The sequence below is a fragment of the Aotus nancymaae genome, unplaced genomic scaffold (assembly GCF_030222135.1).
Source record: "Aotus nancymaae isolate 86718 unplaced genomic scaffold, 86718_ANA_hifiasm-v0.15.2.pri h1tg000008l, whole genome shotgun sequence".
Classification (NCBI taxonomy): Eukaryota; Metazoa; Chordata; class Mammalia; order Primates; family Aotidae; genus Aotus; species Aotus nancymaae.
Genome location: NW_026988419.1, coordinates 2,174,802 through 2,200,833, shown reverse-complemented (window position 1 = coordinate 2,200,833; position 26,032 = coordinate 2,174,802). Strand labels below are relative to the sequence as shown.

The 26,032-nt window shown below is 55.2% G+C and overlaps 1 protein-coding gene and 2 pseudogenes across 1 annotated transcript; 1 reads left to right on the top strand and 2 right to left on the bottom strand.

Moving 5' to 3' along the window:
* Window positions 1-1,078: 1,078 nt before the first annotated feature.
* On the bottom strand, window positions 1,079-1,779 carry LOC105704687 (endothelin-converting enzyme-like 1; annotated as a pseudogene).
* Window positions 1,780-11,906: 10,127 nt separating this feature from the next.
* Window positions 11,907-15,365, top strand: ALPG (alkaline phosphatase, germ cell). The gene is made up of 11 exons (XM_064373436.1): window positions 11,907-11,979; window positions 12,062-12,178; window positions 12,290-12,405; window positions 12,602-12,776; window positions 12,853-13,025; window positions 13,265-13,399; window positions 13,494-13,566; window positions 13,697-13,831; window positions 13,916-14,107; window positions 14,826-14,942; window positions 15,067-15,365. Exons 1-11 carry the CDS (start codon window positions 11,907-11,909, stop codon window positions 15,363-15,365), a joined length of 1,605 nt encoding a protein of 534 aa, XP_064229506.1.
* Window positions 15,366-16,270: 905 nt separating this feature from the next.
* On the bottom strand, window positions 16,271-25,389 carry LOC105704686 (endothelin-converting enzyme-like 1; annotated as a pseudogene).
* Window positions 25,390-26,032: the final 643 nt, after the last annotated feature.

Genomic DNA, 26,032 nt, shown 5'->3' with positions numbered 1-26,032 from the left:
GCTCAAAAATATACCCTTTCCTTAGCATGAGTTTGTTTTTGTTTTTGTTTTGAGACGGAATTTCACTCTCGTCACACAGGCTGGAGTGCAATGGTGCGATCTCGGCTCACTGCAATCTTCGTCTTCCGGGTTCAAGGGATTCTCCTGCCTCAGCCTTCTGAGTAGCTAGGATTACAGGCTGGCGCCACCACGCCCAGCTAATTTTTGGTATTTTTCGTACGAAAGTTGATGAGTCAACCTACTCCATGGGTAATTTCAAGGGGGTCACCACCACAGCTTGTAGCTGCAGTAAACGCGGAGAATGAAGTACTCAGACAGTTGCAGCTGAGCGGGGCGGGGAGCAGCTCCTCTGAGAGAGTGTGGCCCCAAAATCCGTCCGCCAAGTACTTATTGACAGGGCTTGTTAAAGTACGAACATCCACCAGATGGCTTTTGGCAGTCGAGTCATGAGGCACATAAGGCCTTGTGAAAGCACTCAGACCACATTCTTAGGAGGCTGTTTTCAGCGCTGCTTATGACACATTCTACTCATTGTCCCGTTTTCAGGGCAAGGAGTTACAGTCTCATGCACAAACAACATACACATAGTGCCTCAGTATTTTTCTTTTCTTTCTTTCTTTCTTTTTTTTTTTTTTTTTTTGAGACGGAGTCTCGCTCTTGTTACCCAGGCTGGAGTGCAATGGCGCGATCTCGGCTCACTGCAACCTCTGCCTCCTGGTTTCAGGCAATTCTCCTGCCTCAGCCTCCTGAGTAGCTGGGATTACAGGCACGCGCCACCATGCCCAGCTAATTTTTTGTATTTTTAGTAGAGACGCGGTTTCACCATGTTGACCAGGATGGTCTCGATTTCTTGACCTCGTGATCCACCCGCCTCGGCCTCCCAAAGTGCTGGGATTACAGGCGTGAGCCACCGCGCCCGGCCCGTGCCTTAGTATTTTTCCACGCCTCGGCCTCAGATGCCTCGTACATAAGCCTGAATATATAATCGTGCGCCCCCCCCGCCCCATCGCCCCACTGCCTGCCAGAGGGCTGGGAAATGGCGGCTCAACACCGCAATTACCCCAGGGAAATAAATGACTTATGCCTTCCTCCCCCGCTCTGCCGCTATGCGTTCCCCCCCCCCCGCCCCGCTTTCCCTTCCTCTCCTCTCGTGCAACCTCCTCCGGCGCGCAGAGACCCCTGGGCAAGGTCCCTGCGCCCCAGGTCCGTGGCCGCTGGCGGGGCGCACGCACGCGGATGACGAGTTCCCGTCGCCCAGGCGGACCGTGAGCTAGAAGAGCGCGGCGGCGCTGTCCACGCCCGGCACTTTTTACAGCAGCCGGTTGAGGTCCCATCGCGCCGCGACCCCCAGGTGCTCCACCGTGCCGCCCAGGTCCCAGCCCCCGCAGTCTTCGATGACCCCCAGCATGGGCCGCGGGTTCGGTCGCTGGATGTCGCGCAGGTCGGGGCACTAGCGGAGGAAGGCACTCACCCAGTGCTGGGCGGCGCCAGCAGGCGCTCCTAGCTCTGCTCGCCGTTGGCCGCGATGGTGCCATAGGTGAGCTTGTCCTCGTGGCGCCGCAGCCAGCCGCCGCAGGCGAACGAGTAGAAGTCCTGGCAGGGGTCGATGCCGGCGTCCAGGTTAGCGTCCAGGAAGCGAGCGGCGCTCGCGAAGGCCTTGCGCTCCGGACCACCCTCGGGACAGGCGCCGCCGCCCGCCGCCAACGGGCCCAGGTGCTGCCTGGGCCACCTGGGCTACGGGATGCGCGTGGCCGCCGGCCTCCTCGTGGGCCTCCGCATGGCCCCGGGGCCGCAGCTGCGGGAAAAGCAGTCAGGCTCAGGAGGCGCCGCACCCCGACGGGGCTCCTGGACACCGCAAGGAGAGTCGCAGGCCTGGGTGCAGAGGCCCCAGCCGCGGGCCTCATTCACTGCGGATACCAGGGACAAGGAGAGCTCGGCGGCGCCACCACCCCCGCGTACACAGTGGAATCTTCTTCCCTGTCCCCCTCCCTGCACACGCGTGCGGGTCGCTGGGTTGAGAGGGCTCTTATGGGAAGCAGGAGGCGTCGGGCACGGGGCCTGACACGTAGTGGGCCTTCACTGAAAGGTCGTCCCTCTTCCCTTCGCCTTTCTTGTCCACGACCTGCCCCAGCCAAGGCCGGGTGGGGTGGGGAAGGCACGGAGGCTGGAGTGAGTTTGTGTGGTCAGGGGCGCGTCCCATGCGGCACTTTCAGCTCTCCGCGCGGGACCCACACAGACGCTCCACAAAGCGGCCAAAGAACCAAACTTTGTCCTTGCGGAAGTGCGCAGGATCGACGACTTCAACCCGACTCGCTGGCTCTTTCTGCTCGGTGGCCCGACAGCCCACCCGTCCCTTCCCCAGGGGCCAGCGCCAACGCCCCAGGGTCGCGGACACACAACCCACTCCCTGCACCGCCCTGATGGAGATCCCGAGACCGGCTCCGCGCCCCGCCCCAACTCACCTCCTGTGTCCCGGACCCGAGCCATTCCTGGCTTCAAAGTTTCTCCCCAGAACCCAAACGTGAAGTTTCACCTCCCGCGGGGCGCGAGCTGTTCGGATGAGCCCCGAGTCCAGGAGCCGCGGGGTGCAGTTCCCGGTGCCCGAGAGGTGAGCCCGGGAGCCGCAGCCACAGCCGCAGCCTGCAGTACGCAGAAACCGGGAGTACGCGATGGAGGCGACCTTTGCAGGGATTCGGCACCGTTTACCCTGCAGGTGCGCACCTGAGCAGGACCGAGCCTAGCAGGTCCGCTAGGAGCCTGAGCCTGAGCAGAGTTGCGCCGGCATCCGCTGTCTCCCAGCGCCCGCCGCCTTCTCTGCTGCCGCGCAACCCGTCCAGCCTCGTCCTGGGACTAGTGAGGGCAGCAGGTCCTCCTGGAAGGGGTCCCTTCGGATCCCGCGTCCCCACTCTGAACTGCCCACCAGCCGGCTAGAAAGGGGCTAGAGCTACGCAGCTGGGGGCTGTCTTGGCCCAGCCCACAGCCTGGAGCACTGCCCAGGGAGGACTCTTCCTAAAGCATGATGGGGTGCTGATTGAGTGCCTGGGCTGCCCCATAGCGCCTGCGCAGAGCGCACCTTCACCAAGGAGCTTCCTGGTCTTTCTGGGAACCGCGCCCCCGCCCCCCTCCCCCCGACCCCGTCCAGGCCCCGGGGCGTCTGGGTTTCTGATTGGCCTCATCCCCTTCCCCCAGCCCCTGATCCAGGGAGAACAACGGAGAGCCCTGCCAGAAGCAGGCCTGGGGCTGCCAGTGCAGCTCCCATGGTACCAATGCATAGTTGACCACAGCACAGCAGTTTTCACCTATGGGAGTGACTTGGGTTAAGCCTCTGACTACACAGTTCTGGTCACGCTGCACAGACTGCCAATAAAGAGGGGTCTGAAACCCAACTCCTTGGCTCCCCTGCAGTGTCTCCAAAAGGGAAGCCGAGGCTGTGGGTGAGTGGGTGATGCCAGTGGTCCAGGCCCCAGTTCCACCTTGCACAAAGGCCTTCCTGCCATCCTAAACTTTCACCAAAAAAATACTTCTGCAAGGACATCTGCCCAGCAACCGCCTATCCAGCCTCAGCCTGCTGCCACTCATATCCTTGATTATTGTAGCCAAGGATAAATACCTCAAAACAAACCTGCGATCCTCCTCCTCTTTCCTTAAAACCTTTGTCTTCCTTCACTTCCCTAAATTTGCACATAGTTTCCTATGGCCTGCTTATTCCCCTTGCAATACCTATTCCCAAAAAAAGTTCATTTTATTTAGAGTCTTCCTGTATCCATCACATAGTGGGGCCAGAAGTGGGACCGAAGTGAATTCATCTTAGATGAATAAGCATCTCCTAGAATTGAACGCAGTGTTGACTGAGCCCTCTGCAGATTGCCTTTTGAGGATTTGCTTTTCTGTTCTGGTGAATCTCCTTGACTACTCAGACTTCCTCCCTTTGGTCAGTTCCGTTTTACTTTATCCTGGATCTGATTTGATTATAAGGCTCCCTTAAACAAAGGACGTTACATCCCTCCTGGGAGTAAAAATGTTGGCTTCCTTCCTTCCTTCCTTCCTTCCTTGCCTCCCTCCCTCCCTCCCTCCCTCCCTCCTTCCTTCCTTCCTTCCTTTTCTTTGCTTTTGGCAAACACTTTCTAGTGTAAAGGTGCCCTTGTGATTTGAGGACTCTGGTTTCTACAGAATTTATCTTCTGTCCATGAGGCAAGCCTTTTCTGGTGAATTCACTTTTGGTTCTGCAGACCTGCCTGAACATTTTGTCTGATGCGCACGCCGTGGCTGAAATGTTGTGAGCACTCTGGTTTTGGTTTCCCATGTCCTAAAATGATTTGGCTCATTTTTTTTTCTTGCTTGTTTCTGAACATCATCTGATCATATCACAGCATAAACAAACATAAATAGTTCAGCACTATAAGAAAGTTACACACACACACACACACACACACACACACACGGAGGGTCAGCCCCTCGAGGTGGCTCTCGCCTGTAATCCCTACATGCTGGGAGACTGAGGTGAGAGGATCGCTTAAGCTAAGGAGTTGGAGACCAGCCTGGGCAACATGATGAAACCCTGACTCTACAAAAAATGCAAAAAAATTAGTTGGATGTAGGGGTATCCACCTGTAGTCCCAGCTACTCAAGAGGTTGATGTGGGAGGACCGCTTGAGCCCAGGAGGTCGAGGCTGCTGGGAGTTGTGGTCACGCCACAACATACACGAAAGATGTGTTCTGTCCTATGTGTTCTTTTGTGATTTGCATCTTTGTCCAGCTTTATGTCTGTGAGATTCACGTAATCTGTTGGATGTTACAGAAGCCTGGTTATCGCCATTGCTGTATTGTATTCCAATGATAAAGCAATTGACCTTTCGTCTTTTCTGTTGTCGATCAACGTTTGGGCTCTTCTGATGTCTGGCCGTTTAAACAATGCCACTTCGTACACGTTGGTGCTTGCCTCCTGGGACATGTGCCAAATTTCTCTAGGACGCTTACCCAGGACAGAATTGCTGTCTCCCGGGAAGTGCGCAGGTCAACATCCAGAACGATTTTCCGGTTGGTTCCTCCACTTCCCCCCAGCTCCCTAGGGGTAGACTTTTAGGTATGGCCAGCCTGGGATCTGGGAAACAGCCCCCACCCAGTGTGGTCTCTTCTACGGTGATCGCCACATTTTTCTTTTCTTTCTCTCTCAGTTTTCTTTCTCTCTGTCTCTCTCTTTCTTTTTTCCCCTTCTTTTGTGAGACAGGGTATCCCTGTGTCGCCTAGGCTGTAGTACAGTGGCTCCAACATGCTCACTGCAGCCTTGAACTTCTGGGCTCAAGTGATTCTCCTGCCTCAGCCTCTGAAATAGCTGGCACCACCACACCTGAGTAACTTTTAAATTTTTTGTCAAGATGCTGTCTCTCCACGTTGCCCAGCCTGACCTCAAGGGATGCTCCTGCCTCCGCCTCCCGAAGTGCTAGGATTACAAGCATGAGTTAGGAAACCAGGGCGAATAGTAGCTGAGGATCACTTAAGGTCATCGTAAGAAGAGCATTTAAAGAAACTTCCCACTACACAGCTATCAGAATGGCTGAAATAAAACATATTACACCACCAGACGCTGGCAAGTATGCTGAAAAATTCAGTTCCTCAGCTTGCTGGTGGACACGTAATGGCACAGCCAATCTGCAAAAGAAGCTGGCAGTTTCTCCAAAAACTACACATGCAACCACCACACGGCGCTGGCCATTTATCCAAGAGGAATGAAAACATATGCTTACTCAAAAACCTACCCACGAATGTTCAGCTTTATTCATAAAAGCCAAAACTGAAATCTGCCCAGACTGCCTTCAACAGGTGATTTTTTCAACACACTGGGGTGCGTCTATCCCGTGAAATAGAGCTCCGCACTACAGAGGAGGCAGCTATTGGTCCATGCTTGGATGAAGCTCCAGGAAGTTATGTTGAGTGAAAAACCCATTCCCAAGAGATCACACATTGTTTGTTTGCTCTTGTTGCCCAGGCTGGAGTACAGTGGCGCAATCTTAACTCACCGTAACCTCCACCTCCCCGGTTCAAAGGATTCTCCTGCCTTAGCCTCCAGAGTAGGTGGGATTACAGGCATGCGCCACCATGCCTGGCTAATTTTGTGTTTTTAGTAGAGACGGGGTTTCTCCGTGTTAGTCAAACTGGTCTCCAACTTCCAACTTGAAGTGATCCACCCGCCTCAGCCTCCCAGAGTGCTGAGATTACGAGCATGAGCCATGGCACCTGGCCAAGGCATTTTTTATATTATTAGTATTATTATTTCTTTTTCTGAGATGTTGTCTCACTCTGTCACTCAGGTTGGAGTGCAGTGGTGCAATCTCAGCTCACCCCAAACTCGCCTCCCAGGCTTAACCATCCACCTCAGCCTCAGGAATAGCCAGTACCACAGGCACATGCCACAATGCCTGGCTAATTCTTTGTATTTTGGGGGTATAGATGAAATTTTATCATATTGCCCATGCTGGTCTCGAACTCCTGAGCTCAGGTGTTCCACCCACCTCGGCCTTCCAAAGTGTTGGTGTTACAGGCTTGAGCCACCGCACCCAGCCTTCTTGTATTATTTCTTACTACTACAAGTAAATCTACAGTTTGTCAAAATTTTCAATTAGAAACAAACCTCAGCTGGGTGTGGTGACTATTGCCTGTCATCCCATCAGTTTGGGAGGCCATGGTGGGCAGACCACATGAGGCCCAGAGTTCGAGACCAGCCTGGCCAACATGATGAAACCCCATCTCTACTAAAAATACAAAAATTGGCCAAGTGTGGTGGTGGGCACTTGTAATCCCAGCCATTCCGGAGGCTGAGGCAGGAGAATAGCTTGAACCTGACAGGCGGAGGTTGCACTGAGCCAAGATTGCACCACTGTACTCCAGCCTGAGTGACAGAGTGAGACTCTGTCTCAAAATATATATATATAAATTTTTTTTTTTTTTGAGACGGAGTCTTGCTCTGTTGCCAGGCTGGAGTGCAGTGGTGCAATCTCGGCCCACTGCAACCTCCACCTCCTGGGTTCAAGTGATTCTTCTGCCTCAGCCTCCCAAGTAACTGGGACCACAGGCGTGTGCCACCACGCCCAGCTAATTTTTGTATTGTTAGTACAGATGGGGTTTCACCATGGCCAGGATGGTCTTGATCTCTTGACCTCATGATCCGCCCGCTTCGGCCTCCCAAAGTGCTGGGATTACAGGCATGAGCCACCGCACCCGGCCCCTATATATAAATTTTTTAAAAATTAGCCGGGCATGGTGGTGCACACCTGTAAACCCACCTACTCTGGAGGCTGAGGCAGGAGAATCGTTTGAACCTGGGAGGCAGAGGTTGCAGTGAGCCAAGAGGGTGCTACTGCATTCCAGCTTGAGAGGCAGTGAGACACCATCTCAAAAAAAAAGAAAAAAAACCAGGATGGCCGTGAAAGCTGCTGTCTGGCTTTGACTTTGGAGTGAGTCAATGAATTAATTAAGGGCCTGCCCGTTAGTGAGTCTCCTCTGACCTTTAGCCAGGAATGTTCCTAACTCAGAAAGATGAAGCAGGAGACAGCGGGAACCAGGGGGGCGACTACCGGGGGCAGGAAGACCCCATAAGGGCGACATCTTCCCTGAGAGCCCCAGGACGACAGTGGGAAGCCAGGCGAGCTGCAGGGAGGAGGACTCCAGAAAGCTCAGCCTGAGAGGAGGCGCATGGCTGTGGTGGGGAGTGGGGTGGGACAGGCAGAGGCTGGGCAGCAGGTGAGGTCCCCTGGGCTCTGGGAACCAAGCCTGGGGCTCGGGGTGAGCAGGCCTGAGCGGAGGAGGGCTGCTGTGGTTGAGCTGGGGCGGGTGGAGCTGGAGGAGCCTTTTCTACTCAGACCAATTTCTGGATTGGGCTACAAGACACAGTACATCACATTTACCTCCTTCACCATCGCCAAGTGTACGGGGCGGCCGTGCTGAGTACACGCGCATTGCTGTGCAGCTGATCTCCAGAACGTTCTCACCCTGCAGCCCTGGAGCTCTGTCCCCGTTAAACTCCAGCTCTAACCCTAACGCCAACCCCAGCCCTAACCTGCTGCCCCTCCCCCAGTCCCAGGTAACCTCCCTCCGCTTCTGTCTCTATGAATTTGACTCCGCTGGGGACCTCAGAGAAGTGTGTTCAAGTGTATTTGCCCTTTTTGTTATTGTTTTTAAGAACCTTATTTTGCAGGTGACAGCACTGGTCCTTTTGTGACTCTCATATTTCACGAGCATAATGTCCTAACATTCCTCCAGGTTGTAGCAGGGTCTTCTGCAGGGTCTCCTTCCTTTTCAAGGCTGCATGATATTCCCTTGGGCGTATGACCCCATTTGGTTTTTCCATTGTCTGTTGATGGATACCTGGGTTTCTTCTACCTTTTGGGATTTTCTTTTCTATATGTCCAGAGAGAGACAGGGTCCGTTTAATGTTACCCAGGCTAACCTGAACGCTTGAGCTCAAGCAATCCTCTGACCTTGGCCTCCCAAAGGCTAATATTACAGCTGGGAACCACTGCGCCCAGCCGTCCTTTTAGTTATTCTTATTTTCAAATTTTTTCCAAATTTTATTAAAACTGTAATAAACCAGCCGGGTGTGGCGGCTCACTCCTGTAATCCTAGTACTGTGGGAGGCCGACGCAGGCAGATGGCTTGAGGCCAGAAGTTGGAGACCAGTCTGGCCAACACGATGAAACCCTGTCTCTACTAAAAATACAAAAAAAATTAGCCGAGTGTCGTGGCATGCACCTGTAGTCCCAGCTACTCGGGAGGCTGAGGCAGGAGAATTGCTTGAACCCAGGAGGCGGAGGTTGCGGTGAGCCGAGATCGCGCCATTGCACTCCAGTCTGGGTAACAAGAGAGAAACTCCGTCTCAAAAACAAAAACAAAAACAAAAACGTTTCTTGTGCCTGGGCGTGGTGGCTCAAGCCTGTAATCCCAGCACTTTGGGAGGCTGAGATGTGCAGATCGCCTGAGGTAGGGAGTTCAAGACCACCCAGGCCAACATGGTGAAACTCCGTGTCTACAAGAAATACAAAATTAGCTGGGCCTGGTGCCACATGCCTGTACTTCCAGCTACTTAGGAGCCTGAAGCAGGAGAATCACATGAACCCGGGAGGCAGGGGTTGCAGTGAGCCAAGACCGGGTCACTGTGCTCCAGCCTGGGCAACAAGACCAAAACTCTGTCTCAAACAACAAAAAAAACTTGTTTAAAAATGAAAATAATAATAAATAAATAAATAACAGGCCATAATATACCCTTGGATGAAAAAGTTTATAATGGTAACATCTGAAATGTAAAAAATAAAAAAGTAAAAAGAGTTAAAAACAAAATAAATAAATAAAAATGATCAATGAACCCCAAACAGAATAAACATGAAGTGGAAAACCACACAAAACCAATGACTATATTATTTAGAAAAATATGCCTCTGTGGTAAAACAATCAACAGCAAAGGCGAAATTAACCAAAATACAGGATAGTCGTTACCTCTGGGGAGAAGATGGGAGACTCAGGGGCTTTCAACGTCTTAGTAAGTCTTTTTCTCAAAAAAGAGTTATCCCTGCAGAACAAATAAGGACTTACTTTTGTTATTAGTCTTTAAATGGAATAGATGGAAAATGTTCTTTGCATGACCACAACAAACAGAAAATGTTAATGAAGTTCAGCCATTCTTCTTCTGTTTTACTTGTAATAACAGAAGCCAGAAACATGGAAGTAACCCTTGACCACGCCCTCACAGACCAAGTGCAGTTAATTATCACTTCTGATCACACCTATAATGCCAGCACTTTGAGAAGCCAAGGCAGTCAGATCACTTGAGGCTAGGAGATCAAGACCAGCCTGGCCGTGATGATGAAACCCCTTCTCTACCAAGATTATGAAAATTAGCCAGGCACAGTGACTCATGCCTGTAATCCCAGGTACTCGGGAGGCTGAGGCAGGAGAATCGCTTGAACCCGGAAGCAGAGGTTGCTGTGAGCTGAGATCATGCCACTGCACTCCAGCCTGGGTGACAGACCGAGACTCTATCTCAAAAAAAAAAAAAAGGATCACTTTCTATCCTTCCCCACCTGTAGCACCAAACCCTGGCTCCAGCCACCTTGATTCCCACCAGAAACTCAAATCCCTCCCTTTTCCTTACACCCTCATTTCTAATCCAATCTCCACACAGCAGCCAAAGCCAACATTTTAAAACTTTGTCTCCCTTCAACTTGACTCTCTCTCACCACCCTCCTTTCCTATCAGAAGCAACAAAGACACAAGTAGATTGCCCAAGGCCACACAGCAGGACATGGCAGAGGCAGGATTCAAAATCTACTAATCTTGGCAGTCCACGTGTCTCATCCACCCACTATCCCACCTTGGGTGATCCCAGAAAAGGGTCAGCCACTGCCCTAACACAGGGTGATCTCGGACAGAGACAGACCGTTTCTCCTCCCGTCTCCACCTCACCTCCTTCATCAGCCTAACTCCTAGTCATCCCTAATCCTCAGCTCCAAGCACACTTTCTAGGAAAGGCCTTCCTACCCCTTGTCCTAGTCCAGCAACTCCCCACAATTTGATGGCCAGTGCTTCGTACATCTCTCAAAACATTCCTCTTCCGCTGGATCGTGCCCTCCATGAGGGCAGAGGTCTGTTTTGCCCGCCCTTGAGCACTCTGCTTCCCGTCTAGACACATTTCTCCTGAATGTGGGCCCAGACTGGTGGCTCAAGTCTGCAATCCTAGCAGTGCTGGAGGATCACTTGAACCCAGGAGTTCAAGACCAGCATGGGTACCATAGGGAGATCCTGCCTCTCAAAAAAATTAAAAATTAGCTGCATGTAACGTAGATACATGGGAGGCTGATGTGGGAGGATCGCTTGAGCCTGGGAGGTGTGGCGTGATGGTGACACAGGCAGACCCTGTCTCAAAAAAACAAACTAGTAATAAAAACCAGGAAGAAAAAAAAAATGATGGGGGGTTTGTGAACTGGAGAAATACTTTCTAAGTCAGCCTGAGGCTATCAAAACCTCAGAGCCCCACGTGAGAGGCCACAGTTCTGGGTGTGCCCGGGGCCCACGGAAAACAGACTCGCCCCAGCTCCGTCTACCTGTGCAGGGAACAGGGGTCAACCTCAAGTGCACAAGCTGCTCTGGAGACGCAACCCAGGCCTGGCTGGCCCAGGGCGCTGGACTCTACCCCACCTGCATCATCCAAACATCAGTGTGAGTGCACCCAGGAAAACACACACACAATCACACACAACATGTGAGCAATGGGCGAGACTGGTGCGGCCCCTCTCAGTGTTGTCACCATTGGCCCCACAGCTGCCCACAGTCCTGGAGCTTTAAGCCCAGATTTCTGCCAGCCCCACCCGTCCAGGCTAGGGACAGATGAAGGAGCAAGGGGGTGCCGAGGCCCTTTCCCGCATGGCCCAGGCTCCTGGCATCAGGACGCTGAACCCAGGCCCTAGCCCGGGCTGTGTGCCTCCAGCTTCCCTTCCTCTCCGCACCAGAACAGAGCCTGGCCCCAGCTCCCAGGAAATACAGAAACAATGGGTGAATGAACGAGTGACAGGGTGTCTTGTTCCACACAACACAATGAGCAGGGGTTGGGGGGCAGGCTCCTGGCTGCAGGAGGAACACCACACTCACTCAGATGGCATCTGCACCCAACACCCCTCCCTTCCCTGGGGGACACCTGGTCCCACCCTGAGCCGCCTTTCTCAGGACCCCAGCCCAGCCCAGCCACACCCTGCCACTCCCTTCAGACAGTGTAGCTTAATTAAGAGGCTGGGCGGGGTCAAGGTGGCAACAAGGGGAGGGGCCGGGACAGTTCTCCCGGATTTAAACCCAGGCAGCCTGGAGTGCAGCTCCTACTCCATACCCGGTATTCCCGCCTCACCGCTCTCCTGCTGCCTCCAGACATGCAGGGACCCTGGGTACTGCTGCTGCTGCTGCTGGGCCTGAGGCTACAGCTCTCCCTGGGCATCATCCCAGGTAATGACGCTCCCCCCGCTGCCCCTACACACAGGGCACCACCAGCCCAGGCTGACCTGATCTTTGCTCTCCCCCTGGCCAGTTGAGGAGGAGAACCCGGACTTCTGGAACCGTCAGGCAGCCGAGGCCCTGGATGCCGCCAAGAAGCTGCAGCTCGCACACACAGCCGCCAAGAACCTCATCCTCTTCCTGGGCGACGGTGAGTGAGCAAGGCTGTCCAGCCCGCAGCCCTCACAGCCCCGGCACCCGGACCGCCGGTGGTTCCAGGACAGCCCTGGGGCCCAAGCCTCACACATTTCTGCTCCTTCAGGGATGGGGGTGTCTACAGTGACAGCCGCCAGGATCCTAAAGGGGCAGAAGAAGGACAAACTGGGGCCAGAGACGCCCCTGGCCATGGACCGCTTCCCATACGTGGCTCTGTCCAAGGTGAGGCCTGGGCCACCTCAGAGTCTTCCAAGCGGAGAAGAGGAATCCTGGCTATGGAGGGCGGGAGGAGGGAGGGACCCTGAACTGCTGGGGCTGGAGTAAGAGCTGGAGGCAGCTGCAATCCCAGAGGACAGAGATCATGGTCTGGGTCTGGGTGTCTGCCCCAGAGAAGAGCCCAGAGTGTCTCTGTCCCCAGACATACAGTGTAGACAAGCATGTGCCGGACAGCGCAGCCACAGCCACGGCCTACCTGTGCGGGGTCAAGGGCAACTTCCAGACCATCGGCTTGAGCGCAGCCGCCCGCTTTAACCAGTGCAACACGACCCGCGGCAACGAGGTCGTCTCCGTGATGAACCGGGCCAAGAAGGCAGGTGAGCTGGGGCCCGCTGCGGGGTCAGGGCCAGGTCACAGACCTCTGTCGCATATCCTGACCTCTGTCACCCTCAGGGAAGTCAGTGGGAGTGGTGACCACCACACGAGTGCAGCACGCCTCGCCAGCCGGTACCTACGCACACACGGTGAACCGCAACTGGTACTCAGATGCTGACATGCCTGCCTCGGCCCTCCAGGAGGGCTGCCAGGACATCGCCACGCAGCTCATCTCCAACGTGGACATTGACGTGAGACCCCAAGGCCAAGGGCTGGGGCTGGGCAGAGGGGAGGGTGGGAACACAGGCTCAGATCCAGGCAACCAACAGCCTGATGGGGCCAGCAGGGTCTGGAGGTTGGAGACGTAGAAGGTGCAGCACAGGCGGGGCCCTTCCCACAGCCCTGGGGAGGGAAGCCAAGGGCTGTGCATGAGGAAGGGGCACGGGGCCAGCCAGACCCCAAACCCACCTGCCCCATCCTCTGTGCCCAGGTGATCCTGGGCGGAGGCCGAAAGTACATGTTTCCCACGGGGACCCCAGACCCTGAGTACCCAAGTGATGCCAGCCAGAATGGAATCAGGCTGGACGGGAAGAATCTGGTGCAGGAATGGCTGGCCAAGTACCAGGTGATGGGGGCTGGTGGGTGCGGGGTCACAGCAGGGGGAGTGCAGGGGTGTGGGGCTCCGGGCTGTGGGCTGAGGCCTGGCTGTGTCCCTGCAGGGTGCCCGGTACGTGTGGAACCACACTGAGCTCATGCAGGCTTCCCTGGACCCGTCTGTGACCCACCTCATGGGTAAAGACCCCCTTCCTGCCCTGGCACCCCTCGTATGGCCTCAGATGGCATCTTCCGAGCCTGTGTGCAGGTCTGCCAGCACCCTCCCACCCCCAGCCTGCCAGTCACCACAGGACCCCTTGTCCCACAGGTCTCTTTGAGCCCGGAGACATGAAATATGAGATCCACCGAGAATCCACACGAGACCCCTCCCTGATGGAGATGACGGAGGCCGCCCTACACCTGCTGAGCAGGAACCCCCGAGGATTCTTCCTCTTTGTCGAGGGTGTGTGATGGCCCCTTGGGTAGTGGGAGTAGTGGGTGGAGCAGGGGCAGGTTCAAGCATCACCCCGCTCTGGCCTTCCTGCAGGCGGCCGCATCGACCATGGTCATCATGAAAGCAGGGCTTACCGGGCACTGACTGAGACGATCATGTTCGACGACACCATTGAGAGGGCGGGCCAGCTCACCAGCGAGGAGGACACGCTGACCCTCGTCACCGCTGACCACTCCCACGTCTTCTCCTTTGGTGGCTACCCCTTGCGAGGGAGCTCCATCTACGGTAGGCCTGGGCAGAGAGGCAGGTGCTGCCCCATAAATTATGTGGGTGAAATCTGAGCCTCAGTTTCCTCCTCTATGAAATGGGCATGTTATACGGAAATTTTGGGTGCTGCAAAAGAAGTAGCACTCGAGTATAAATCTTCTTAGCAAGGCAATTCTATAGAAAGGTGTGTCTCACAGAGGGAGCAATCCTGAGCACACACGATCACAGGCGGTGAACGGGTTCTTATCCCTGACGCAGGTGGCCCCTAGTGCATTCCTTGTTGGCTATGGTTTGACGCAACAGTCCAGGCTAATTCCGATTGGCTATTTTAAAACGATCAGGAGTAGGAGCCAGAGTGGTGGGTGAGCAGTTTGTCCATAATAATAGTTACAAAACAGGTAACTGAAGGTGACTCAGGTCAAAGCAGGTGATCAGGGTGAGTCAGGATAGAGCAGATGACCAGGGGAACAGATGTGAACTACTGATTAGAACCGCTGGAAAAGGTTGTTTACTAAAACTAGGAAGAAGTTAAACTTTAAAATGGAGGACAAAGAACTGAACTGATTATTTGGAGAGAAATTTAGAACTACTTTTATCCAACAAGCATAATGCTGGCACCTGCCCTGTAGGGTCTCAAGGACTAAGCTCCGGACCAGCAAAAGGTGGCGGTGCCTAGAACATGGGAGGCATTTCCACAGCTGTGTTCAGCTCAACCACGGGACCCCTCTCTCTGCAGGGCTGGCCCCCGGCAAGGCCCGGGACGGGAAGGCCTACACGGCTCTCCTATATGGAAACGGTCCCGGCTATGTGCTCAAAGACGGTGCTCGGCCGGATGTTACCGAGAACCAGAGCGGTGAGTGCCGCGGGGTGGCCCTCTCAGAGGGACCAGGGTGCCAAGGATGGGGGACTGGCGGGAAGGGGTCTCCTCCTGTCTGCCTGGAACCGAACCCTCCTACCGGAACTGAACCCTCCTACAGGGAGCCCTGAGTACCGGCAGCAGTCAGCAGTGCCCCTGGACGCAGAGACTCACGCAGGCGAGGACGTGGCGGTGTTTGCGCGCGGCCCGCAGTCGCACCTGGTGCATGGCGTGCAGGAGCAGAGCTTCATAGCGCACGTCATGGCCTTCGCCGCCTGCCTGGAGCCCTACAAGGACTGCGACCTGGCGCCCCCTGCTGGCACCACCAACGCTGCGCATCTGGGTCGGGCCAGGATCCCCGAGTTGCTGCCTCTGCTGGCCGGGATCCTGCTGCTACTGGGGACAGCCGCTGCTCTCTGAGTGCCCTGTTCCTGGGGCTCCTGCTTCCGCATCCCGGAGTTTTGCTCCCCACCTCCAGTGGTCCTGCCGGCCTCCATTCCGAGCTGTCCCCCCTGGAGTCCCCACACAGATGTCCTGCCACGGAACTTCACCTCCCCGTGCGCCCTGGGGACTGAGCCCATAACACCATGCCTTTTGCTTTAGCTTGCCTTCAAATTTCGACCCTAACAACAGGGACTGGGGATTTGTGCCTGGCAGCTGCCTGCATCCCAGGAAAAGAGGCTCAGACTACCTAGCCCCCACCCATAACCCAGACAGGCTCCCTCCCCAGGGACTCGAGGCACCCAGATATAGGCCCCTGTGCCTTTCTTAGCTCCAGTCATGGCAGCACCTGAGGGGCATGAGGACTTGGGGAGCATCAGGATGCCTGGAGAAGCAGCTTTCTGCCACCCTGCAGCCCATCCCGCCAGCCAACGAGGCTGCTGTGGCCAGGATTCCCAGGGAGTCTTTGACACAGTCATCTGCTGTCCCTCCACTGGGCTAATTCTGCACCCCTGCGCCCCTTCTAGGGGACCATGAGGCAGAGAGGCTTGCCCCAAGTCACAGCCACTCTGATGCTCGAAGCCCCCTAAGGTCAATTTCAGCACCCAACTGAGATCTGAGGAGCGGCTGGGAAGCTCTGGGTGCAGGGCAGCAGCCCAGAGTCCATGGCCCGTCCCAGGCCATCTGGGCGCTGGGCATAGATTTCTGGAAATCACAAAGCAATAATAAAAGGAAGTGTTAGACAATGCAATGCCAGTACTACTTCCTAGGAGAAAAATCATGAGTGCCTGTGGGCACGGTGTCTGGAGGGGTGGATAACGCAGGTCAGGAGGGGCTGCTGAGGAGCAGACGGTTGAGTAAGAGACCTGCACACAGTGGGGGCTTCAGCAAGGCAGCACAGCAGCGCAAAGGCCCTGGGGCAGCGCCAGCAGCCGGTAGCTGGATCAGAGGGTGGGTAGAGGGGGGAAAGCCTGCGGGGTCAGGAGAGTGGGGGGCATAGGGGACCGTGAAGTCTGGGTGGAGGGGTGTGGTTGGAGGTCTTTGAGGGGGCTGTGGCCCTCCCTGGTTGGGAAATGAGCACTCTGGCTGCTGCCAGGAGAAGGGTCTGGTCTTTTGGGCAGAGGGTGTGGGTGGTAGAGGGTAGAGGGCAGAGGTGGAGCTGGTGAAGGAGCAGACTCTGGGTGTTTCTGACCTCCCTCCAAAAGCATTCTGGAGCATCCATCCCAGTACACCCATACTTAGTACCACACCTGCCCCAAGAGAACACTGAAAGAATAAAGGTGAAATCAGCCACATTTTCCAGCAAACTTTACACTATTACAAGTTTATTTGTACATTTACAATGGTACAAGAAGCACTTTGTCAACATGGTGAAACCCTGTCTCTACAAAAACTACAAAAATTAGCCAAGCTTGGTTGCCCATGCTTGTGGTCCCAGCAACTCAGAAGGCAGAGATGGGAGGATCGTCTGGGCCCTGAGAAGGTGGAGGCTGCAGGGAGGTACGATCATGTCACTGCATTCCAGCCTGGGTGCAGAGCAAGACCCTGTCTCAAGAAAAAAACAAAGAAACTTTGTGCTCACTAGAAATAACGAGAATGATTGTATGCTTCTTTGTTTATGAAAATTGAATTAACATTGTAAAACGTCTCTTTACCAAGCATGGTGGTTGCATGCCTGCAATCCCAGCACTTTGGGAGGAAGAGGGGTTAGGATTGCTTGAGTTCAGGAGTTCCAGACCATCCTGGGCAAAATGGTGAGACCTCATCTCTACACAACATTTTTGTTTAGATTTGAGGTGGAGTCTCACTCTGTCTCCCAGGCTGGAGTGCAGTGGCAGGATCTAGGCTCACTGAAAACTCCACCACCTAGATTCAAGTGAATCTCCTGTCTCAGCCTCCCATGTTGCTGGGATTACAGGCACCTACCACCATGCCAGGCGAATTTTTTGAATTTTTCATAGAGATGGAGTTTCACTATGTTGGCCAGGCTGGTCTCGAAATCCTGACCTTAAGTGATTTGCCTGCCTTGACCTCAGAAAGTGCTGGAATTACAGGCGTGAGCCACCATGCCCAGCCCCAAAATTTTTAGAAAATTAGCCAGGTCAGGTGGCACAGGCCTGTCATCCCAACTACTTGGGAGGCTGAGGTGGGAGGATCACCTGAGCTCAGGGTGGTCAAGGCTGCAGTGAGTTGAGATTTCGCCACTGCACTTCAGCCTGGGTGACAGAGCAAGACCCTGTCTCAAAACAAAACAAAACATGTATTTGAGAACCTGGGTTTCAGGACAGTTTTATCAATTCTGGGTTTCAGTGGTTGTTACAAAAATATGAGACGTGAACAGAGATGGACTCCGTTAGCTGGCCTTACTAAATTATCATACTCATTGTTACATTCCATCCACCAAATATGCAAAAGGTTTTGGTGAAATCCAGCTACTATCTTTCCAGTTGTCTGTTAGTTCCTCTTTCTAAGCAACTGGTAGGTGCTGTATGATTATATTTTACATGAGCGCTCACATCCAAGGACTTCTATTTTTTAAAAACTGGACTAGTTTTAAAATAGATTGTTCTGGAATTAGATCATTTTGTTCTCTAGTTTTTTGGGTTTTTTTTTTATGTGTAAGTATAAGAGCTTATCAGTCAATCACATTATTGACCACAAAATCAAGAATCACAAAATTATTTTCAAACTTCTATTAAAAAATGTGCCCTTTCCTTAGCATGAGTTTACATTGAAAGATAATTACCTTCTCATTTTTTCATTGAAATGACATTTTTACCTGAAGGACACACAGAAAGTATATTTATATTTTCAGTCTTCTCATGGTGTGCCTAAACAGAGAGCTTTTCAGTTCAAAGTCAGCAAATTGGACTGTAAGAAGGAGGGAGGGAGAGTTAGGAAGAAAGAGAGGGAGAACTCAGGACAATGGGTTCAGTACTTTGTCATTCTGTGACTCATTCTATGTGTCTGGAAAGCTTCCACGGTTGCACCCAACCCCTTACCAAGTAGCTTAAAGTTTCTATTTATGTTTTTTTTTTTTTCTTATACGGAGTCTCGCTCCATCGCCCTGGCTGGAGTGCAGTGGGAATTCTGGTGCCTCAGACTCCTGAGTAGCTGGGATTACAGGTGCATGCCACCACGCCAGGTTAGTTTTTGTATTTTTAGTAGAGACAAGGTTTCACCACATTGGCCAGGCTGGAAGTTTAAGTTTCTATTCTGTGGCAATCTAAGCTTTACAAAATGAACCTCACTGCCTTCTGCAACACCCCATTTATGCGCCAGGCTTCTTTCCTGTGCTGATTAGACGGGGGTGAGCCAATGACTGAGTGGTAAGGATGAGCCTACCACTGCACCCTGATTCATATCCTGAAAAAGATTTTTTTTTTTTTTGAAATGGAATTTTTGCTCTTGTTGCCCAAGCTGGAGTGTAATGGTGCGATCTCAGCTTACCGCAACCTCTGCCTCCTAGGTTCAAGCTACTCTCCCGCCTCAGCCTCCTGAGTAGCTAGGATTACAGGCATGCACCCCCATGCCTGGCTAATTTTATGTATTTTTAGTAGAGAAAGGATTTCTCCATGTTGGTCAGGCTGGTCTTGAACTCCCGTCCTCAAGTGATCCGTCTCCTCGGCCTCCCAAAGTGCTGGGAGGAACCACCACGCTTGGCCTGAAAAAACTGAGTAGCTGTTCCATCGTTTCCTATGACATTGTTTTTATTTAAAAAGGCACTTCCTGTTGGCAACAGATATTCTCTGCTATAGCTTCTCTTTAGTGGCAGAAAGTGGGTATGTGTATTTCCCTATCGGAACAGCACCTGGCAAATACCTTCAGCTGAGCCACGTTGGGAACATCTGTGCTTTCAGCCCACTGCAAAGCAAACCTCCCACACTGGGTAATTTGCTCTAACACGAGTTTCTTCCAATCTTCGGCCGTGTTTTCTCTACATCTTCCGAAGGTGTTTGCTGACAAAGAAATGCCTTTCGGTTTGTCGGCAGATCATTTACTGCTCATTGTTTCTGCCATGTTTCCCGCAGCAGAAAGAGTAAGTGTCTGCTTGGTGGTAGGTGTTTTTAGTCTCATGCTATCAAGCAAAAACTTTAAAAGAGCTTTCCAAATATTTGTCATCGCGTATGGAAATATCAAGAAGTACTGGGTTGAACTGCACTTAAACATTGTTGGGAAAAAATTGTGTGCTTTCTTCGGTCTGAAAGCTTCGTTTGGCCGGGTAATCCCAGCACTTTGGGAGGCCAAGACTGGTAGATCACTTGAGGTCAGGAGTTCAAGACCAGCCTGGCCAACATGGTGAAACCTTGTCTCTACTAAAAATACAGAAGTTAGCCAGGCATGGTGGTGCATCCCTGTAGTCCTGGCTACTTGGGAGGCTGAAGAGGGAGCATCACTTGAACACAGGAGCTGGAGGTTGCAGTAAGCTGATATCCTGCCACTGCACTCCAGCCTGGGTGACAGAGTGAGACTCCATCTCAAAAAAAAAAAAAAAAAAAAGTTTAGTTTTAGACACCTTGCCAACTATGAGGATTTCACACTGCTCCTAAGTAATTTTTAGTAATACCTCCAGGAACAAGGTACCAGGGGCAAACTTCAGCAGTGATCACAGAGTGGGGGAAATTCGGAGTTTTGTTTGCTAACTTTTTATATTAGGGGCTAATGTCTGCTGAGGTGTGTACCCCAGGTGACGTGCGCTCTGCCAGGAATAATAAGGAATTCTCAGCTCTCCCTTCTGCTGTGGTTCACCTGCTCTGGATTTCTGGTGTTAGCTGAAGATTCTTTACAGGAATTGTGTGTGAGCTTCTTGGCCCTTTTGGAGGATGAGGTCGGTTAAAACTAGATCATATAATCCGTGGATCCACTAAACTCTAATACTCTGCAATTCACTGAAAGCGTGCAATCCGGATGGTGTACTGTGTCAACCCCTGGCCTGAGGCACCCAGTTCCCTTCCTCCCCGGACACCCGGGAACCACAGGGGGTGGGTGCCTGCATGAAGGGTGAAGGCGCCAGCTGCATATTAAATGTGAGCTCTTGGGGCGCCCATGGCCCAGGACTGTGCTGAGGCATGTGGTGAGACCAGAAAACTATAGGCACTCAGGAGGGCCTGATGTCCCTTAACCAACCCCAAGGTCCGGGTTAGTCTTGAGGTGCTTGCGGTCTGGGCAGGCCATTCAGGCTGAGCAACTCCTTGTGAGCAGAGGCGTCTCACTCCCTGCGAAATTCAGACCCCAGATGGCATCACAAGTTCAGTCCCCACCAGATCCCAGGTCCCCTCCCCATGGAGCCCGTTAGCCCCTGCACGGTTTTGGTGACTGGCACAGGAAGCTTCATGATCAGGGAAGAGAAGCATGCTCCCTGCAGCCTCTTGGGAGGATTCAAGGGGGATCCCAGCTGTGCCCTTCTGGCCTGGGTGCTGATGTGGTATCTCATGATGCCCTGGTCCCACTGGTTCCAGGAATAGGCCTCCTCACCGGGTTAGCATCTGCATAACTGGCCTTTGCACCCCTCCCAAGGGGTCCCCAGATGTCTACAACATGTGGGATTTACTATGTGGGATTTGCAATTGCACCCTCTGACTGAAGACGGTCCCAGGGCCTACTGACCCCACCCAACCAGAGCTTCCCCCTTCGCTACCAGGTCACACACCAGACCCCAACACCAAGAAGCAGCTGAAGTTCTTCTTGATAGAAGCTTGCCACGCAGATGTCACCGAGCATGCATTGGCCAGGGTATGTTACGTCTTGACCACTAAAGTCAGGTCAAAGAGCCTGGACTGCAGGAGATTCTGTGATGTCAGTACAGGCAGGGTGTGGTCAGTGGGAGACCCGCCCACATTCAGACTCAGGGGGTGTAGAGACACACCCCATACCCATCTGCTTCTTGCTGGGTAGATAGAAGGCAATGAGCACCTGTGGGGGGAGCACCTCTATAGGAAGGTGGGGTGAGCTGCAGGGCACACACCCCCTCCCCATCCTCACACCCTAGCCTCCTCGTCCTGGAAGGCCATCCTGGTGGCCCAGCTGCAGCCATCTCCTGACAGTGCATTGTCTGTGCCACCTCTGGGCTGGGCCACCACCCTCCCGGCTCCTACCTCCTCACCCTCTTCTGACCCCCAGCTCCGGGCCAGGCCCCCACGTGGACTCGCCCACCTCCGGCCGAATCTTCTTGACTGAGCTCCGGATGCTGAAGCGGATGCTGCTCAAGTTGTTCTCGCAGGTTTTCCTGTGGACCTCAAACTGTGGGGGACACGGGCAGCACTCAGCCTCGGACCAGGCCAGGGCCACCTGCAGGCAGCGCCACAACCGGGCCATGCAGGCCACCTGCCCTCCCAGGTGCCATTAGCAGAGGGGCTGTGGTCAGGCTGGGCAGGCAGGGACACAGGCCCACCTCATACTCCGTGTCCACAGACCCAGTTTGAGCAGGAAGCCCGGGTAGCCGACCATCGCCATCGTGTACTGGAGCTGCGGGCAGGAGGGCAGGTAAGGGTGGCATGGGGCCTCGGGTCACAGCGCCCCCTGCCCACCTCCCACCCACTGAGAAGGGGAGCACTAGGCCAGCCTGGGAGGGGGCTTTACAGTGGGGGAGGCAGACCTGGTCAACTCCAAGAAGACTCTTTATCCCTTTTATTCTCTTTCGCTGGCACACAGTAGGTGTTCAGTCAATGTGCATGAGGCCAACAGATGGCTCTGGGGGCCCCTCACCATGGCCCCAGCAGCTGTTCTGGTCTCCGTGCGGTCCAGCTCCTCCAGGCACCAGTCCAGGATGTACTTGATGTCTTCCACCAGCTGCTGCACCTGAGGGTCAGGGGTCAGGGAGCAGGGGTCAACTCAGCCGCTTTTCACTTTGTTCCATCACTCCTGCCATGAGGGAGTCTTTTAGCACCACTTCCTAAGCCCAGAGCTCAGTGCTGAGCACAAACAGGACACCTTAAAGGTAGGGATCCAGGCCCTTCTCCTCCGACAGTAAGCTCACAGGCTAGAAGAGGGAACAGCTGTAGCAACGACCATGGGCATCCCTAAGGCAGTGCCCCCTGAGCATGGCTGAGAAGGTGGGCAGGGCCTGGCGGGGAGGACCACCTACTGCTAACAGACCAAGAGGAGGAGGCCTGCGGAGGGGCAGCCTGGAGCCTCAGAATGGGCTGCCTTAGCAGGGTCTGGTGCCTCTGTCTGCAGGGGGACGTGTGGGGCTCCCTATGTTGGGACCATGGCCTCGGGAGGGCTCTGCCCTCAGTTCAGCACCATCCTCCCCACCTTAAACCACAGCAGCCCACCTTGGCAGCTGAGAAGCATTCACGTACAAAGAGGGTGCCAGCACCATGCCAAAGTGGTGATTGGCCTGGCCCAGGCAGACCCGGGCCAGCTCCCGTGGCTTGTCACTGCCCTCCATCTCCCATGCCAGCTGGTGCAGTGCCTCGTGGAATGGCAAGAGCAGGTGCTCACTCAGGACCCCCACCACGAGCCACACAAGGTAGTTGTGCGGGACCCTGGGGGCCAGGTGAAGCTGGTGGGGTGCTCAGACATGTCGACCACCCCCACCTGTGCTCCCCAGCCTGCGGCTGGATCTGGCACCCAGACAGTCCCTCAAAGAAGGGGTAGGAAGTCATGCCAGGTATGTGGAGGCTGAAATTGGAGCGTGCTGAGCTCAGTGACACAGCAGGACACTCTTGCTACTGACGCCAGCCCCTGATGCTGATGGGTCAGGGCCTGCATCATTTCCTGACTTGCCATGGGGAGACAGCATCTGTGCTTGAGGGTGACTGACTCAGAGCTGGCCTGCAAAGGCCTCCATTCCTCCCCATTGTGGGTGGACACCAGGAGGCTCTCCCGGGGGTAGCCCAGGGACAGCAGAGCTGTAGCCACACTTTTTCTTTCCAACCATCCCCAGGCGAGAAGACTGCAGCTCAGGAAGCTCCCAGCCCTGCCCAGGGCCTGGGAAAAAGCAGAGCGGAGAGCCAGGATCGGATCCTCGGGCTCTGGGTCCTACTAGAGTGCTGCCTCCTCTAATGTGACCACTGGACAGAAGTGGGGGTGGAAATTCATGGCACACCCAGTAGGCAAGTCCAGGCGGCAGGGGAGGGGCTTGGGGAGGTGATCTTCTGCAGCTGCCCCAGCATGGCATTTTTGTACATGGAGCTGACATCTTCCTGGAAATCGTCATACTCTGACACAGTGATCTGCATGGGGGTAGAGATCAGGGCTGAGCCAGCCCTGCCCCATGGTCCCCTGTTGTCAGCCACCCCCACTCCAGCCATAGGGTCTCCTGGGCATTCTGCTCCACAGCGTCTGCCCCCAGGAGGCTGAGCACTCACTCCATAAACACCCTGTATGCTGCCAGGATCTGTACCAGGGGAGGGGGCTCATCCAGGGACAGGGACAGACCTAGCCTGGGTCCGCCCATCCTGGGGCCCCAGGCCACCCCTCCCTCCCTATCCCATGCCCCCACACCTTCTCACTCTCCTTATCCTGAGCTAGATACAGGGTCCTCTCTGGCAGGGTGAGCCCATCCTGGTCAATCTGGGGAGGGAGACAGGGGCCAGAGGTCAGAGGTCCACATGCCAGATTCCCCACACAGATGGAATTCCCACCCTAATGCACAGAGTATCCATGGGTACAGCCCCAGAAGCACGCAGACACCAGCCCCTCTTTCCACTCAGAGGGGATGGCCAAAGCCCCCATCCCTGACTGTTCCAGCCTGGGGACACCCAATCTTACCCCTGTAAGCCTGCACTTTCCCTACCTGTCAGGGGCACTCCGCAGTGCCACACTGACAGGTGAGGTCCCTGGTTTGGGGCCAGCCCCAGCCCTCAGGGAGATGTCAGCCCAGCCCGCCGGCGAGCCTCTCCCACCCCGTCCTCACTGCCTGCCAGAGGGCTGGGAAATTGCTGCCCCTGTGGCTCCAATAAACACCGAAATTAACCCAGGGAAATTACTTGCGCCCTCCTCCCGCGCTCTGCCGCCATGCGCTCTCCTCCCCTCCCCAGCTGTCTTCTCCCCTCCCCTCCTCTCCTCTCGCACACCCGCCTCCCGCGCTCAGGGACTCCTGGGCAAGGCCACTGGGCAAGTGGCCGCTGGCAGGGCGCTGGGGAGGCGGCGGGGCCCTGGGGAGGCGGCGGGGCGCTGGGGAGGCGGCGGCGGGGCGCACTCACGCGGATGACGTAGCGCGAGGTGGTCCTGTGTTCCAGGCTGACCATGAGCGAGAAGAGCACCATGACGCTGTACACGCCCTGCACCTTGTACAGCAGCCGGTTGAGGTCCCACCGCGTCGCGACCCCGGGGCGCTCCGCCGCGCCGCCCAGGTCCCAGCCCCGCAGTCCTCGATGACCTCCAGCATGGGCCGAGGACTCAGTCGCTCGATCTCGCGCGTGTTGAGGTACGAGCGGAAGGTGCGCACCTTGCACTGGGCGGCGCAGGCAGGCGCCGCAGGTGCTCCTCGTTTTGCTCGTCGTTGGTCGCGATGGTGCCATAGATAAGCTTGTCGTTGGGGATGGCGTGGTGCCGCAGCTAGCCGCTGCAGGCGAACGGGTAAAAGTCCTGGCATGGGTCGATGCTGGCGTCCAGGTTGGCCGCCAGGAAGCGGACGGCAGGAGCAATGGCCTTGCTCTCAGGGCAGCCCTCGGGACAGACGCCGCCGCCCGCGGCGACCGGGCCCAGGTACTGGAGCGCCAGTATAGCCTCCACGGAGGCGCAGAGGCCGGCGGCAAACACCATCCCTGACAGCCGGCTCACCTTGCGCCCTTTCCAACGCTACAGCCCGGACCAGGCCCGGTGGCGGTGAACCCCAAGGGAAGCCTGGGCGGGGGGAGAGAAAGGTTTCTTGTGTGACCCCCGCGCGGCCGCGGCTCAGGTACTTGACTTCCTGGGACACGTATTAATGCGCCGTCAGCGAGTACCGGGGCTCCCTGGCGCCGAGGCCCCGCGGTGCAACCCCACCTGGGCTACGAGATGCGCACGCCAGCCTCATCGTGGGGAAGAGCAGAATCAGGCTCAGGAGGCGCCGCATCCCGACGGGGCTCCCGGGCACCGTGAGGACAGACTCAGGCCTGGGTGTAGAGGCCCCAGCCGCGGGCCTCATTCACTGCGGAAACCAGGTATGAGGAAGGCTCGGCGGGGCCACCACCCCCGCAAGCACAGTGGAGTCTTCTCTCCTGTCCCCTCCCTGCACACACGTTGGACGCTGGGTTGGGAGGGCTTTTATGGGAAGCGGGAGGCATCGGACACGGGGCCTGGCACGTAGTGGGCCTTCAATGGAAGGCCGTCCCTCTTCCCTTCGCCTTTCTTATCCACGACCTGCCCCAGCCAAGGCCAGGTGGGGTGGGGCGAAAGGAGCGGAGGCTGGAGTGAGTTTATGTGGTCAGGGGGCGCGTCTATGCGGCACTTTCAGCTCTCCACGCCGGACCCAGACAGACGCTACGCAAAGCGGCCAAGGAACCAAACTTTGTCCTCGAGGAAGTCGGCGGGGTTCACCACTCCAATCCCCCTTGCTGGCTCCTTCTGCTCCGCGGCCCTAGGGCCCACTGGACCCACTCGCCCCTTCCTCACCGGCGGTGCTAATGCCCCAGGGTCGCGGATACACAACCCACTCCCTGCACCGCCCTGATGGGGAACCTGAGACCTGTCTGTCACTATCCCCTTTCCGCTCCACT